Source organism: Lonchura striata, chromosome 1, assembly GCF_046129695.1.
Source record: "Lonchura striata isolate bLonStr1 chromosome 1, bLonStr1.mat, whole genome shotgun sequence".
NCBI lineage: Eukaryota > Metazoa > Chordata > Aves > Passeriformes > Estrildidae > Lonchura > Lonchura striata.
This window is the reverse complement of record NC_134603.1, coordinates 155,698,811-155,713,268: the sequence shown is the minus strand read 5'-3', so window position 1 is coordinate 155,713,268 and position 14,458 is coordinate 155,698,811. Positions and strand designations below refer to the sequence as shown.

At 45.3% G+C, this 14,458-nt stretch overlaps 1 protein-coding gene across 1 annotated transcript; it reads right to left on the bottom strand.

Moving 5' to 3' along the window:
• Window positions 1-4,064: 4,064 nt before the first annotated feature.
• Window positions 4,065-14,025, bottom strand: TMIE (transmembrane inner ear). Its single transcript, XM_031504138.2, has 4 exons — window positions 13,939-14,025; window positions 11,179-11,296; window positions 6,855-7,004; window positions 4,065-4,450 (listed from the first exon to the last, which is right to left on the bottom strand). The coding sequence occupies exons 1-4, from the start codon at window positions 14,023-14,025 to the stop codon at window positions 4,065-4,067; spliced, it is 741 nt and encodes a 246-aa protein (XP_031359998.1).
• Between the last annotated feature and the right edge of the window lie 433 nt (window positions 14,026-14,458).

Below are 14,458 nucleotides of genomic sequence, written 5' to 3'. Positions count from 1 at the left end.
CGGGATCCATGGGATTGATCCTCATGGAAACGTCTGGTGACTCTTTGGAAAACCCGGTGCATTCCATGGATGTTCAGGGAATACTGGAATACCTGAACTTTGCATCATCCATTCCTGGAAGCCAGGTGGCTTCAGAGCCCTTCTCCTGCTTTTTTTTTTTTTTTTTTATGGAATCATGGATTGGTTTCCATCCTCTAAAATTGTCAAGCCCACACTTTAAACCCCAAGTGTCACATGGATAATAAATCCCTCCAGGAATGGGGACTCCAAACCTCCCTGGGCAGTTCCAATCCTTGGCCACCTTTTCCATGAGGAAATTCCTGCTGATGTCCAACCTGAAGATCTCCTGGCCATTCCGTCTCCTCCTGTCCCTGTTCCTGGGGAGTGGATCCCAGATTTTCCCCCGGCCGTCCCCTCCTGTCAGAGCCAGGAGGTGCCTCAGGAGCCTCCTTTTCTCCAGGATCCTTGGTGGGATTAAGGGAAGAATTCCTGAAGCGAGGCAGAGATTCCTCTCTTCCCGCAGCAAACACCAAAATTGGGCTGATGGGAAACATTCCCAAAATGTTCATTTCTCCATGCTGATTATATGGATAACATGGATTTCTCTGGGGATATCCACGATCCCAACACCAAAATCCGGCTGAGGTGACACTTCCACAAGACCTCGTGGAATTTTCTTTCCTGCTCACCCACCCTCCCCCTCATTCCTTTTCCTTGGAAAAGCCTCACATCAGGAGTTCCTCGGACTCTGCCCTTTGGAAATTCCCAGAGGTGACAGCAGGACCTTGTTGGGGGTGTGCTTTTCATGGATTTGCTTCCCTGGGTTCAGTCCAAGAGGGAAAGATCCTTGATGGGATTAAGGGAAGAATTCCCGAAGCGAGGGAGAGATTCCTCTCTTCCCGCAGGAAACACCAAAATTGGGCTGATGGGAAATATTCCCAAAACGTTCATTTCTCCACATAGATTGTACGGAGAGATGTGATCCCAACACCAAAATCCGGCTCAGGTGACGATTCCACAAAATCCTGCGGAGTTTGTTTTCCTGCCCATCCACATCCACCCCTCATCCTTTTCCTTGAGATTACCTTGGAAAAGCCACAGACCTGACTTTGCCCTCGGCAAATTCCCAGAGGTGGCAGCAGGACCTTGCTGGGGCCGCGTTTTCCATGGATTTGCTTCCCTGGCTTCAGTCCAAGAGGGGTCAGGCGGTTCCTGATATTCCCGAGGGGGTTTTTCCAGGAGCTGCTTAACGAGGGACGAGAATGTCCCACAAATGTCCCACAAATGTCCCACAGGAGCCCGGGACTCAGGTCACTGCTCCCGCTGCCGGAGGGCTGAGCCGGCACCATTCCCCTTTCCAGGTTTTTCCATGGGCTCCACATTCCTGGGCACTGGGGAGGACCGAGGGAACAGCCCAATCCCTCTCCAGGCCGGCTGGGAATGTGTCTAACAAACGCTGGAGCACTCAATTTTTCCTTCTGTTTTCCATGGGAAGCTAATCCAGAGAGAAAACTGGGAGAAACCAGCACCAGGAGCAACTTCAGCTGGAAGATTTCCCAAATCCAGCTTAATTTCCCATCCCAAACAAGCCCAGATTCCTTAAAACTGGGTCTAAGATCCCAGACAAGATCCCCTCTAGTGGGAATTTCTGGAATATGTGGAGATCCTGGAATTTACTCCAGGTCCTGGCTGGGAGATTTTTCCTTCTCCAGGACCAGTGTCACCCGAATCCAAGAAAATGAGCGATCCTGTCATTATTCCCTGGATTTCTGAGAATTAAATGCAACTTTTGCCATCTGGAAATCCGGGACAATAAATCTAATTTGCCACTAAAAATTCCTTCCCACGGCTGTGGCTTTTCCAAGGCAATCTCTCCATCTGCTGGTGGAAAAGCAACTCCCAAGGTGCTGGAATTACTCCGGGCTGGAATTTTCCACCTTTTTTTTCCACTCCTGGCCTCCAGATCCCACTAGAACAGGAAAAACATCGATTTTGGGCTGGGAATTTCTTCCCTCTGTTTCCACTTCAGGAATTGGGATGAATTTTATGGGCAGGGTGATCCCTGGAAACTCTAGGAATGGATTCCCTGATCCCAGGAATGGATTCTGATCCCAGGAATGGATTCCCTGATCCCAGGAATGGATTCTGATCCCAGGAATGGATTCCCTACATTTCACTCCCATTCTGATAATTCCAAACCCAATTATTCCCAAAGAATATTTTTTTTTTTTTAAATGGAGAATCCCTTTTTTAAAATCAATAAGACAGTCCCACAAATCTTTTGGAATATTTGTTTGGAAAAAAGGGACTGAGGTGGATTTTAAAGGATTCCCCAATCCCAATGAATATTTTATTTCAGATTTTGATTATTTTTAACAAGATAGGGATGGAAGTGGGATGAGGGAGAAGGAATTCCATGGAAAAGAGAAGGAGTGGATTTTCCTCCTGGAAACCTTTGGATCGGGAATAAATCCACTCCTCTTCCCTCTCCAAATAGAGCCACATCCCAAATTTCCAGCACGATTCCAACTGCAGGACAGGAATCTGAGTTTTCCTGCCCCAATCCCACTTGGATCCCATCCTGGAGTTTTTGAGGCATAAATATCCTTTCCCAAAATTCCCGTGGATCCAGCAGATCCCAGGGAGCAAAGCCTGAATCCAATGGAAAAATCTTTTTTTTTTTTTTGTCATGGTTCCTGATTATAAAAGTCCTTGAAAAATTTGGATTGGGATGGAAATTCCAAAGAAATCCAATCTTTATATCCCTATTCCCACTTTTCTATCAGTGCCATTCCAAGGATGGAGATTTAGGGCTCCTCTGTGTCCAGGTGCAGAATTCCCAATGTTGGAATTCCAGATTTCCCTGGATCATTCTCTTCCCCAACATTCCCAGGCTTCCGAACATCATTCCCAACGTCTCTCCTTAGGTTTTCCGCCTTTTCAGGGGCTCTGGAATTTTGGGACATTTTGGAGCTGGGCGACCTCACTGAGACAGAAAATTCCCTTCAATTTTCCAGGCTCATTTCCCACCAGGATGAGTTGGGTGGGACAGAAGGGAAAGGAAAATTGGGAAAAGTGGGAAAAATCTTGGCACTGATTCATCCAGGTTGGAAAAACAGCTGGAAAACAGCTGAAAACAAAACAAAGCAAAAATCAATTAAATATCAAATAAATGCCATTCCTGGGGATAAAGGATTGGAGGGAATTCTCCCTATAGAGCAGACAGTTCCAGGATATCCTGAATTTTAATTATCCCAAGATTTTCCATGTTATCCCCCAAAAAATCCAGAGTTAAATCCCCCCAGCTGGAAATTTTAAGGCAGAAATTGCTGGAATATTCCCAATAGGGCTGGAAAATGCCGCTCTGGATAAATCCACTCCACAGGAATTCCTGGGAAGGGAGGCAATAGCAACCACATGGAAGCAGAGCGGAATTCCTGGTCTCAGAGCTGCCCTTCCTCAGCAAAAAAGTTGGAAAAATGTTGATAAATCTCCTGGAAAAGATGGAATTCCTGGTGTTTCCAGCAGCAATCCTGGGAAAGGGGCACTGGAGAAGGAAGGAAAAATTCCCATGTGTCCAAAAACCTCTTGGAATCCACAGGAGCCACACCTTGGAGAATTGCATCCTTTGGGATTTTCCCAGAATTTACATCATCCCTGAAATTCCCCACGAGGAGGTGCTGAGTGCCAGGAAATCTTTCTCCAACTTCTCCAGCTCCTCCAGGAGAAGAAATTCAGGATGAATCCCATTCTCCTTTAGTTTGGATCCTTATCCCTGAGCATCCCCCTGTTTATCCAACGTCCTCATTCCCATTCCAGCTTCCGGGTTCACGTCTATCCCATTCCCACTGGATATTTTTCCTGATTATGCAACCAAATTCCCAGTTTTCCTTCGCAGAGCCGAATCCTGATGGCTCCACCTCCAAATGGGAAGAAATCCACGCATCCAACAGTATCCCACAGGAATAGCTGGAAAAGCACATCCTGCTCCAAGTGCTCCTCCCCCAGCAACTTGCCAGAGCATTCCCAAAAAAAAAAAATTCCAGCCCCACCCTTCCGGGATGTCACTTCTTCTTTGCCGGAGCTTTGGAATTCCCACCGGCTTTTCCATCGGTTTTGGCGCCTCCGGATTTTCCAGCTTCGCCTTCTTTCTCCCCCTTTTTCCCTTGTTTCTTGTCGTTGGTGTCCTTTCCCTTTTCCCCCTTTTCCTTTTCCCCCTTTTCTCCTTTCCCCCCTTTTTCCTCTTTTCCTCCTTTTTCCCCTTTCTCCCCCTTTTCTCCGTCTTTTTTTTTGGCTCCGTCCTTCCCTTCCTTCTTGGATTCTTCCTTCTGCTCCTTCTCCCCGTCCTTTTTCTTGGAGCCTTTGGATCCATCCTTCTTTCCCTGAGCCTTGTCCACTTTTCCGGACACAGTGGGAACTTCTTCCTCTTTTTTTTCTTCTCCAACCTGGGCTGTTTCCAAGGAAAACAAAACAAAACAGAACAAAACAGGAAAGGAATTGATGTGGATTCAACAGCCCAGGGATTGTCAAAATTCCAGCTCCCTGCTAGAAATCTGGGATAAAGGGAAAATATTCCTACTGGGGATTTGCCCATCCAGATGATTGCTCCCGGTGAGGTTTTTTTGGGATTGAGAAGCAGCAAATCCAAGGATTGATGGATCCCCTTGGAAAAGAGAAGCCGCAGGCGGACGGGAACCAAAATTCCCTAAATTCCTTGGAGAACCATCTCATCCCATAAGGATTAATTGGAAGGACAAGGATTCAGTGGAAGGACAAGGATTTATTCATGGAATTGAGTTCAGCTCCAGAGGGAGGGCTGGGAATTCCCATTTCCCGGCACCCCTGAAATGGTGGGATTTGTGCAAATTCCCGTTGTTCAACTCCTAATTCCGCATTTTGATGGTGTAGGACTGAATTCCCCCGAGGAATTCCTGAATTCCTACAGTGGTGGGATCTGCCTCTTTTCCCACGGATTGAAGCAGCACATCCCAAATTTCGGAAATGCCGTTTTTATGGAATTACAGCTCCCGGAGAGACACAGGAAAGAAGGAGAAAAAAAGTCATCAAAAGGTGTCGAGGAAACAGGAAAAATCCAGGAATGGAGAAGCAGCAAATCCAAGGATTGATGGATCCCCTTGGAAAAGAGAAGCCACAGGCGGCTGGGAATCAAAATTCCCTAAATTCCTTGGAAAACCATCTCATCCTCTTCCTTCAGCACAGGCAGGGAGTGGAGAGGTCTGGACTGGCCGTGGCCAGAGAGAGTGAGGAGATTTTCGGGAGAGCCTATGGAATCAGGAAAGGAGAGTGAAAGCAGCGGAGAAGAAACATTCCAGCAGGAAAAACCGGGAATGTGGAATTCCAACCACGCCAGTTTCGCTCCCGGTATTCCCCAACCCAAGGGCAGGCCCTGAAATGAAATTAATTCCCACTGGGAATTTTCAGCATGGAGTTCCCCTTCTAACTAAGGAGGGTGAGGGATGGAAATTGTTGGGAAAATGGGATACGGCCGCCAGATGTCCCAGGAAAACTTTGGATTGAATATTAGGGAAAAAAATCCCTAATATGGTGTGAATAAGGATTGGGAAGCGTCGGAATCACCATCCATGGAAAGGGCTCCAAAACCCAGGAGATGTGGAATTCCACAGGATTTTTAGTAGGGTTTGGTTCAAAATAGGATTTGATGGATTTGAGAAGCTTTTTCCAAACCTAATTTGGGAATGAAGAAATGATTCCGACTCGAACTGACGGAAAAGTTCCCTCTTATCCAAAGGATTTTATCCCAGTATCCTGAGTCCATGCTGGGAGGGTTGACACTGGTGGTGGCACCACGGGAGGGACTTGGAGCTCCCAGAATCCCAAAAAAAAAAGCAGGAATTACCTCTGGAATGTCAGTGAGCTCATTGAGGGAGTTTGTGTTGCCACAATCCCAAAATAAAGTGGGAATTACCTCTGGAATGTCAGTGAGCTCATTGAGGGAGTTTGTGTTGCCACAATCCCAAAATAAAGTGGGAATTACCTCTGGGAATGTCACTGAGCTCTTTGAGGGACTTTGCACTGCCACAATCCCAAAAAAATAGTGGGAATTAACTCTGGGAATGTCAGTGAGCTCTTTGAGGGACTTTGCACTGCCACAGTCACAAAAAAATAAAGTGGGAATTACCTCTGGGAATATCACTGAGCTCTTTGAGGGATTTTGCACTGCCACAATCCCAAAAAAATAGTGGGAATTAACTCTGGGAATGTCACTGAGCTCTTTGAGGGATTTTGCACTGCCACAATCCCAAGAAAAGAGTGGGAATTAACTCTGGGAATGTTGCTGAGCTCTTTGAGGTATGTTGTGCTGCCACAATCCCAAAATAAAGTGGGAATTACCTCTGGGAATGTCGCTGAGCACTTTGAGGGACTTTGCACTGCCACAATCCCAAAAAAGGAGTGGGAATTACCTCTGGGAATTTCGGTGAGCACTTTGAGGGACTTTGCCAGAATCCCAAAGAAAGAGCGGGAATTACCTCTGGGAATTTTGGTGAGCACTTTGAGGGACTTTGCCCTGCCGGAATCCCAAGGAAAGGGTGGGAATTACCTCTGGGAATGTCGCTGAGCTCATTGAGGGACTTTGCCAGAATCCCAAAGAAAGAGCGGGAATTACCTCCGGGAATGTCGCTGAGCTCATTGAGGGACTTTGCCAGAATCCCAAGGAAAGGGCGGGAATTAACTCTGGGAATGTCGGTGAGCTCATTGAGGGACTTTGCCCTGCCGGAATCCCAAGGAAAGGGCGGGAATTACCTCCGGGAATGTCGGTGAGCTCATTGAGGGACTTTGCCCTGCCGGAATCCCAAGGAAAGGGCGGGAATTACCTCCGGGAATGTCGGTGAGCTCCGCCAGGGCCGGCACGGTGTCCAGCTGGTCGGCGTAGCCCTTGGCCGCCTGGCGCTGGGCGTAGCGCGCCTCGATCTCCTTCCGCGTGCGCGGGATCCGGCACTTGAAGATGCAGCACAGCGTGATGACTGCAACGGGAAACCGGGAATTCCGGGGACGGAACGGGAAACCGGGAATTGCGGGGAGGGAAACCGGGAATTGCGGGGAGGGAACGGGAAACTGGGAATTCCAGGAACGGAAGGGGAATGGGAAACGGGGAATTCCGGGGAGGGAACGGGAAACCGGGAATTGCGGGGAGGGAACGGGAATGGGAAACCGGGAATTGCGGGGAGGGAATGGGAAACCGGGAATTGCGGGGAGGGAATGGGAATGGGAAACGTGGAATTCTGAGTGAGGGAATGGGAATGGGAAACAGGGAATTCTGGGTGAGTTATTGGGAATGGGAAACGTGGAATTCTGGTGAGGGAACAGGAATGGGAAACGTGGAATTCTGAGTGAGGGAACGGGAATGTGAAATGTGGAATTCCGGGTGAGTTATTGGGAATGGGAAACGTGGAATTCTGGTGAGGGAACGGGAATGGGAAACCGGGAATTCCAGGTGAGTTAATGGGAATGGGAAACGTGGAATTCTGCGTGAGTTATTGGGAATGGGAAACGTGGAATTCTGAGTGAGGGGCCAGGAATGGGAAACGTGGAATTCTGGGTGAGTTAATGGGAATGGGAAACAGGGAATTCCAGGTAAGGGAACGGGAATGGGAAACGAGGAATTCCGGGTGAGTTAATGGGAATGGGAAACGAGGAATTCCGGGTGAGTTAATGGGAATGGGAAACGAGGAATTCCGGGTGAGGGGCCAGGAATGGGAAACGTGGAATTCCGGGTGAGGGGCCGGGAATGGGAAATGTGGAATTCCGGGTGAGTTATTGGGAATGGGAAACGTGGAATTCCGGGTGAGTTAATGGGAATGGGAAACTGGGAATTCCAGGTAAGGGAACGGGAATGGGAAACGTGGAATTCCGGGTGAGTTATTGGGAATGGGAAACTGGGAATTCCGGGTGAGTTATTGGGAATGGGAAACGAGGAATTCCGCGTGAGGTCCTGGGAATGGGATTCATGGAATTCCGGGGGAATTTTTGGGATCGGGAATTGAGGAATTCCGGGTGAGTTGCTGGGAATGGCCATGGGAAGGAGGAGGGGCTGGCAATGGAAATCCGGGATTTGGAATTCCCCCGTTGATTTTGGGATGGCGCCCCCTGGTGGGAGTTGGAATCCCCGCTTGGATCAGATTCCTGGATTGATTGGATTCCTTTTGTTTAATTTTATTAATATTAACCTTAATAGAAACATTAATATTAATTTATCAAATAGTCAATAATTATATTATGAGAACAATTCATTAAAACATATCTCTTATTAATTATAATGCTGTAGAAAATATTATTTATAACGTAAAAACGTATGTGTTAAATATTTATAATTTATAATATATTTATTATTATAATTACTTATAGTCACTATTTAATATTATTATAACTATAATGCTAATTAATGACATTATTATGTAAATACATTATTCCTTATAACGATATATTTCTATATATTCCTTATAGAGCAATATCTTTAGATGGAATATTTGTTTATTTAATATTTATTATTTGTTATGTATAATTATTGTAAACATTTCTGAAATTTTATATTGTTCTAATTAATTATTATAACTTGAATTATAATTAATTGTATAATAAAAATATATTAGTATTTGTAACATTGAAATATATTTAGATCAAATAAATATTATTTATTCAATATTATTTCTATTAATCTATATTAAATATTTATTATAAGTATACTATATTAAATATTTATTATAATTATACTATTATTGCTATAATTATAATTAATTCTCTTATTCAAGAAATATATTTTTATTTATGACATGGAAATATATTCCGTTACGATAATTTAATTTATTTAATTAATTCTTTTTATTTCCTTCTTTAATAAAATAATAGTTATTATAATAAAATAATTAATTATAACTATAATCGAAATTATTATGCCATGAAATACATACATTATTATTAATAAAATAGAAATATATTATTAAAAACATATAATTCAAATTACTTAATTTTATTTCCTATATTTATTATAATAATGAAAATGAAGTTATTAATTATAACTGTAATTACAATCAGTTATAACATTGTATAAACATTATTATTTATAAACATTATTATTTATAATACAGAACTCTATTATTCCATAAATATAATTTTAATTAATCCTAATACTTTATAATAATAAAAATTATTTTAAATTAGTAGGTCATCGATAAAGTAATACTCACTATAATACTAATTTAAATTATATTTACAACCCAATTACCTTTTAAGCATAATTCCTGTATTTCTATTTTATTTATGTTTATATTTGGTTCTTGTTTTTGTTTTTCAATTATTTCCATTTCTTAACTTTATAGTTTATATTTAATTCTAGTTTGAATTTACAGCTTGATATGAATTCTATTTTAAAATGCTACATTTTTGTATTAGTTTCTAATTTTTAATTTCCTATCTTATGGTTAATTTTATGTTTTCTATTTTTTGTATTGATTAAATCCTATTTTCATATTTCATTCAATGTAATATAACAGATTTACTAATTTATATTTAATTATATGTTTAAATTTCCCATTTTTCTATTTATTTTTTAATTTTATACTTTTATATATTTTTTAATTCCCCATTTTTATATTTATTTTTATATTTATTTTTATATGTATTTTTATATTTATTTTTATATTCATTTTTATTTTTCATTCCCTATTTTTGCGTTTCATTCCATTTCCCAGTTCCCCGTTTTCCATGGATTTTTCTCCATCCCAAATCCCATCCCAGGCAGGGATGGGGGCGGAGCTTGGGCCATCCTCCCTCTGCATTCCCACTGGGAAATCCCTCCGGAATTCCCACCCCCAGCTGGGAATTCCAGCCCAGAGGAATTCCCGAATTCCCGGACACCGGCAGGGAATCCAGGAAACTCCGGGATCACTCCCAGGGACAGGATGATCTTGGAAAGAGATTCCAGGTGGGAATCTCCAGTTTAGGGCTGGGACCTCCCTCTGGAATTCCCACACTCAGCTGGGAATTCCTGCCCGGAGGAATTCCCGAATTCCTGAAAGCCTGAAGGGAATCCAGGAAACTCACCCGACACATTCCACGATTCCCAACCCGATGCATTCCGCAATTCCCAACCTGCATCATTCCATGATTCCCAACCCGACACATTCTGCAATTCCCAACCCCCACCATTCCATGATTCCCAACCCGATGCATTCCACAATTCCCAACCCGACACATTCTGCAATTCCCAACCCCCATCATTCCATGATTATCAACCCACATCATTCCATGATTCCCAGCCTGACACATTCCACAATTCCCAACCCAAGGCAATGCACGATTCCCAACCCCCACCATTCCATGATTCCCAACCCGACACATTCCATGATTCCCAACCCAAGGCAATGCACGATTCCCAACCCACACCATTCCATAATTCCCAATCTGCATAATTCCATGATTCCCAACCCTCATCATTCCATGATTCCCAACCCCAGGCACTCCATGACTCCCAGCCTGAATCATTCCACAATTTCCAACCCAAGGCAATCCACGATTCCCAACCCGACACATTCCACGATTCCCAACCCCCACCATTCCACGATTCCCAACCCGACACATTCCACGATTCCCAACCCCCATCATTCCACGATTCCCAACCCCCACCATTCCACGATTCCCAACCCGACACATTCCACAATTCCCAACCCCCATCATTCCACAATTCCCAACCCTCATCATTCCACAATTCCCAACCTGACACATTCCACGATTCCCAACCCGACACATTCCACGATTCCCAACCCCCACCATTCCATGATTCCCAACCTGACACATTCCACAATTCCTAACACATTCCACGATTCCCAACCCCCATCATTCCACGATTCCCGACACATTCCACAATTCCCAACCCCCATCATTCCACGATTCCGAACCCCCATCATTCCACGATTCCCACCCCCCACCATTCCACGATTCCCAGGCCCACGGCTCCATCCCGCCTTGGGGCGGGAATGTTCTGCCGGAGCCGATTCCCACCCCGGAACGTCTCCAGGCTCTCCCTGGCGACGAATCCCCGGTCATTCCCAGCGGAGAATCCCTCCCCGCACGTTCCTGGGATCCCAGAGAGCGCCCTGGGGAGTTTTCCAGGGGAGAATTCCTGGGAATTCCGGGACTCACTGATGGAAAGGACGAAGAGGGCGAAGATCCCGACCACCTGCCAGAGGCGCAGCCCCCAGATCACCACGGTCTCCGACGTCACCGGATCCGGCTTTTTCTTCGGAGGGGCCGTGGTGGCCTGGGAAAAACCAGCGGGAAAAGATGGATCCGGGCAGCGAAATTCCCAAAAATACCCCGGGAGGCGTTGGGAGCACGGGAAATGGCGGAGAGGTTGGTGAGGGCTCAAGAATTCGGGAATGCTGGAGGGGTTTTTAAGGAATGGGAGCAGGAGGAATCTCCTTTTTCCAGCCGCTCCTTGGCTCGCTCTGGAATTCCTTTGTCCGCTTTTCCAATGGATTTTAGGGATTGGGATCTCCATCAATGAATGAGGAAATTCCTGGGAAAACTCCTGGAAAATTCCTCCCTTCACGTTCCCACTGAATTTTCATGGAAACACATCCTCGGGATGTTGGAAAGCCGCGGCTCCAGGAGGAAGCAGCATGGAATCACGTGGAAATTCCGGGATAAAAACTTGTGGAATTTCTTAATGGAAAAAATCGACTCAGCCTCAACCTAAGGGATGGAAATTGCACTAAATATTCCATGGGATTTTTAGGGAACACCTTGGAGCAGCAGCTGGAAAACAGCTGGAACACATCCGATGCCCAAAAGAAATTCCCGATTTTTTGGGAAGGGGATTTCCGAGCAATCCCGCTGCAACGAGGAGATTCCTCCAGGAATTTTATCCCGAGCTGGGAATGAAGGATTATCCCTGATTTCTCCTCCTGGGATCCAATTCCCGGAGAAATCCCTCGATATCCCGTTGTTTGCTGATCTCTGGATTTTCGGGATCACGCAGGGATTTGGGGGCACATCCTGGGATTTCAGGGTTTCGGATTTTCTGATTCTCTTCCCAAATTTTGGGAGAATTCCCAGCCCTGGGAATTTTTCCGAAGGCCTGGGAGCCTTTTCTCCATCAAATCCAAGATTTCAAGGGATTTTTGCTTCAAATATTCCCTTGCTTTTCCCCCCTTTATTTTTCCTTATCTTTGGGGTTTTTTGGGAATTTTTTTCAGCCACCAGAATTCTTTTCTTCTCCAGCTTTTTTTTCCTCCTCTGTCTGCTCCAGCCTGGCTGAGCCGGAATCGAATTATTCGGGATAACTCCATTATCCAATTATTTCCAGGAATAAACTCCTCACAGGGCTTTCATTTTTCCAGGAAAAAAAAAACCAAAAACCTGGAATAAACAAAGCAGATCCAGGAATTCTCGCTGATTATCCTGTTTTTTTGATGTTTGCGTGTTTTATTTTTAGTTTTTGGGAATTATTTGGAAAAAAAATGGGAAATTTTCCGGCTGGCTGGGTCGTCCTTGGGATTCAGGGAAGGATAATTTGGGAATTCTGCGCTGTCAGGGGAAGTTCTGCCTCATTTCTCCCCTTGGGAATGGTCGGACAGCTTGGAAAACCTGGAATTCTTCCTGGAGCAGCAGCCTGGCCTGGGAAAGGATTCCTGGATTTATGGAATGCTCAGGTAGGATGGGATGGGGAAAAGCAGGGATTCGGTCGGGAATGAGAGGCCAGAAATCCTGGAAAAAATCAGGAAAAAGGAAAGGATGAGAGACTGAAAATCCTGGGATATAAAAATATGGGAAAGGAGAGATGAGAGGTTTGAAATCCTGGGGAAAAATGGGAAAAGGAGGGAGAAGAGGCCAGAAATCCTGGGAAAAAAATATGGAAAGGGAAATCCTGGGAAAAAAATCAGGATAAGGGCAGGGGTGAGAGATTTGAAATCCCAGGAAAAATGAGAAAGGAGGGATGAAAGGCCAGAAATCCTGGGAAAAACATAGAAAGGGAAATCCTGGAAAAAACGGGATAAGGGAAAGGATGACAGACTGGAATACTTGGAGGAAAAATATATGGAAAAGGGAAAGGGATGAGAGGGTTGAAATCCTGGAAAAAAATATGGAAAAGGAGGGAGAAGAGGCCGGAGAGGCTGGAAATCTTTTGGAAAAATAAATCTGGATAAGGGCAGGGATGAGAGGCCAGAAATCCCGAGGGAAAAGCGTGGAAAAGGGGAAGGATGAGAAGCTTGAAATGCTGGGAAATCCCTGGAATTTTCCAATCCCAGAAATCGCAGCCAAATGTTGCTCCAGGAATTCCCAGGCGGAGCAGGGAAAAGGATCCAGAGGGGGGAAAGTGAAAGTTTTTGGGAAGTGGGATTTGTGCTCCGGGCAGGAATTTCCCTCTGGAATTGCAGCCAGGGCTCGGGAGCCGCTCTTCCCTCCCGGAGCATTCCCGCTTTTTCCATAAATTTGGGAATGCAGAGTCATCCTTAGGGAAAAGCTACTGTGGAGGGGCAGGAATTCCCTGAAATCCCACAATTCCATGAAATCCCACAATTCCATGGAATTCCACAATTCCACGAAGCCCAACGCTATCGGGAATGAGGGAAGGCAGGAGAAGGAAAACCCATCCCAAAGATTTCCAAAAGTTTCCAAATATTTCACGGGAATATCCATCAGGAATAGGATTTTTCAGGATCATTTTTGCCCTGCTCCTCAGACCGTTGAAAAACCAGGAAAACCCCGCGATTCCAACCCGAAATTCCCGATTCAGCCTTTCAGGAAGCACCAAAAATTCCCAAAAAAACCCTCCTTGGATCCACCTTAAATCGCCGGCCGCTCGTTTGCCAGCGAGATCTCCCATTCCCGGCCCTCATTCCCACTTTTCCCGAGGGTTTTTCCAGCGGGATGATTATTTTGTGTTTTGTTTTCCCTCACCTCGATCAGCTGCGCCAGGGAAAGTCGGGATGGGAGCAGGACGAGGCAGGAAAATCCCAAAAATTCCCAGCCGGGATCCCACGCCATCTTCTCCTCCCTGCCGGGATTTTCCACCTCCTGCCCAGCCTGGGATATTTGATTTTTTATTATTATTTTTTTTTTGGGAATTTCGGGAAAAGTGCCGGCCTGGCTTTTCCCAGCGGCGCCCTGGGAGCGGCGGCGGGCGCCGTTAATGAATTAATTAGTTAATGAGGCGGTGTCGCTGACGGAGCCCCGCGAGGGGGGAGCGGGAGCTCCGCGCAGGATTCCCGACTCCGCCGATTCCACCTTCGCTGTCCCGGCTTTTCCCGGTTCTCCCGCTCCTTTTCCAGGTTTTTTGTCAAATTTGTGGTTTTTCCAATTTCCCCCCATTTTTCCCCCATTTTAGCCCCCATTTCCCCCCATTTTTTCCCCCCTTTATTCCCATTTTTCCCCATTTTCCCCCCCTTTTTTCCATTTTTTATCCCATTTTTCCCCATTT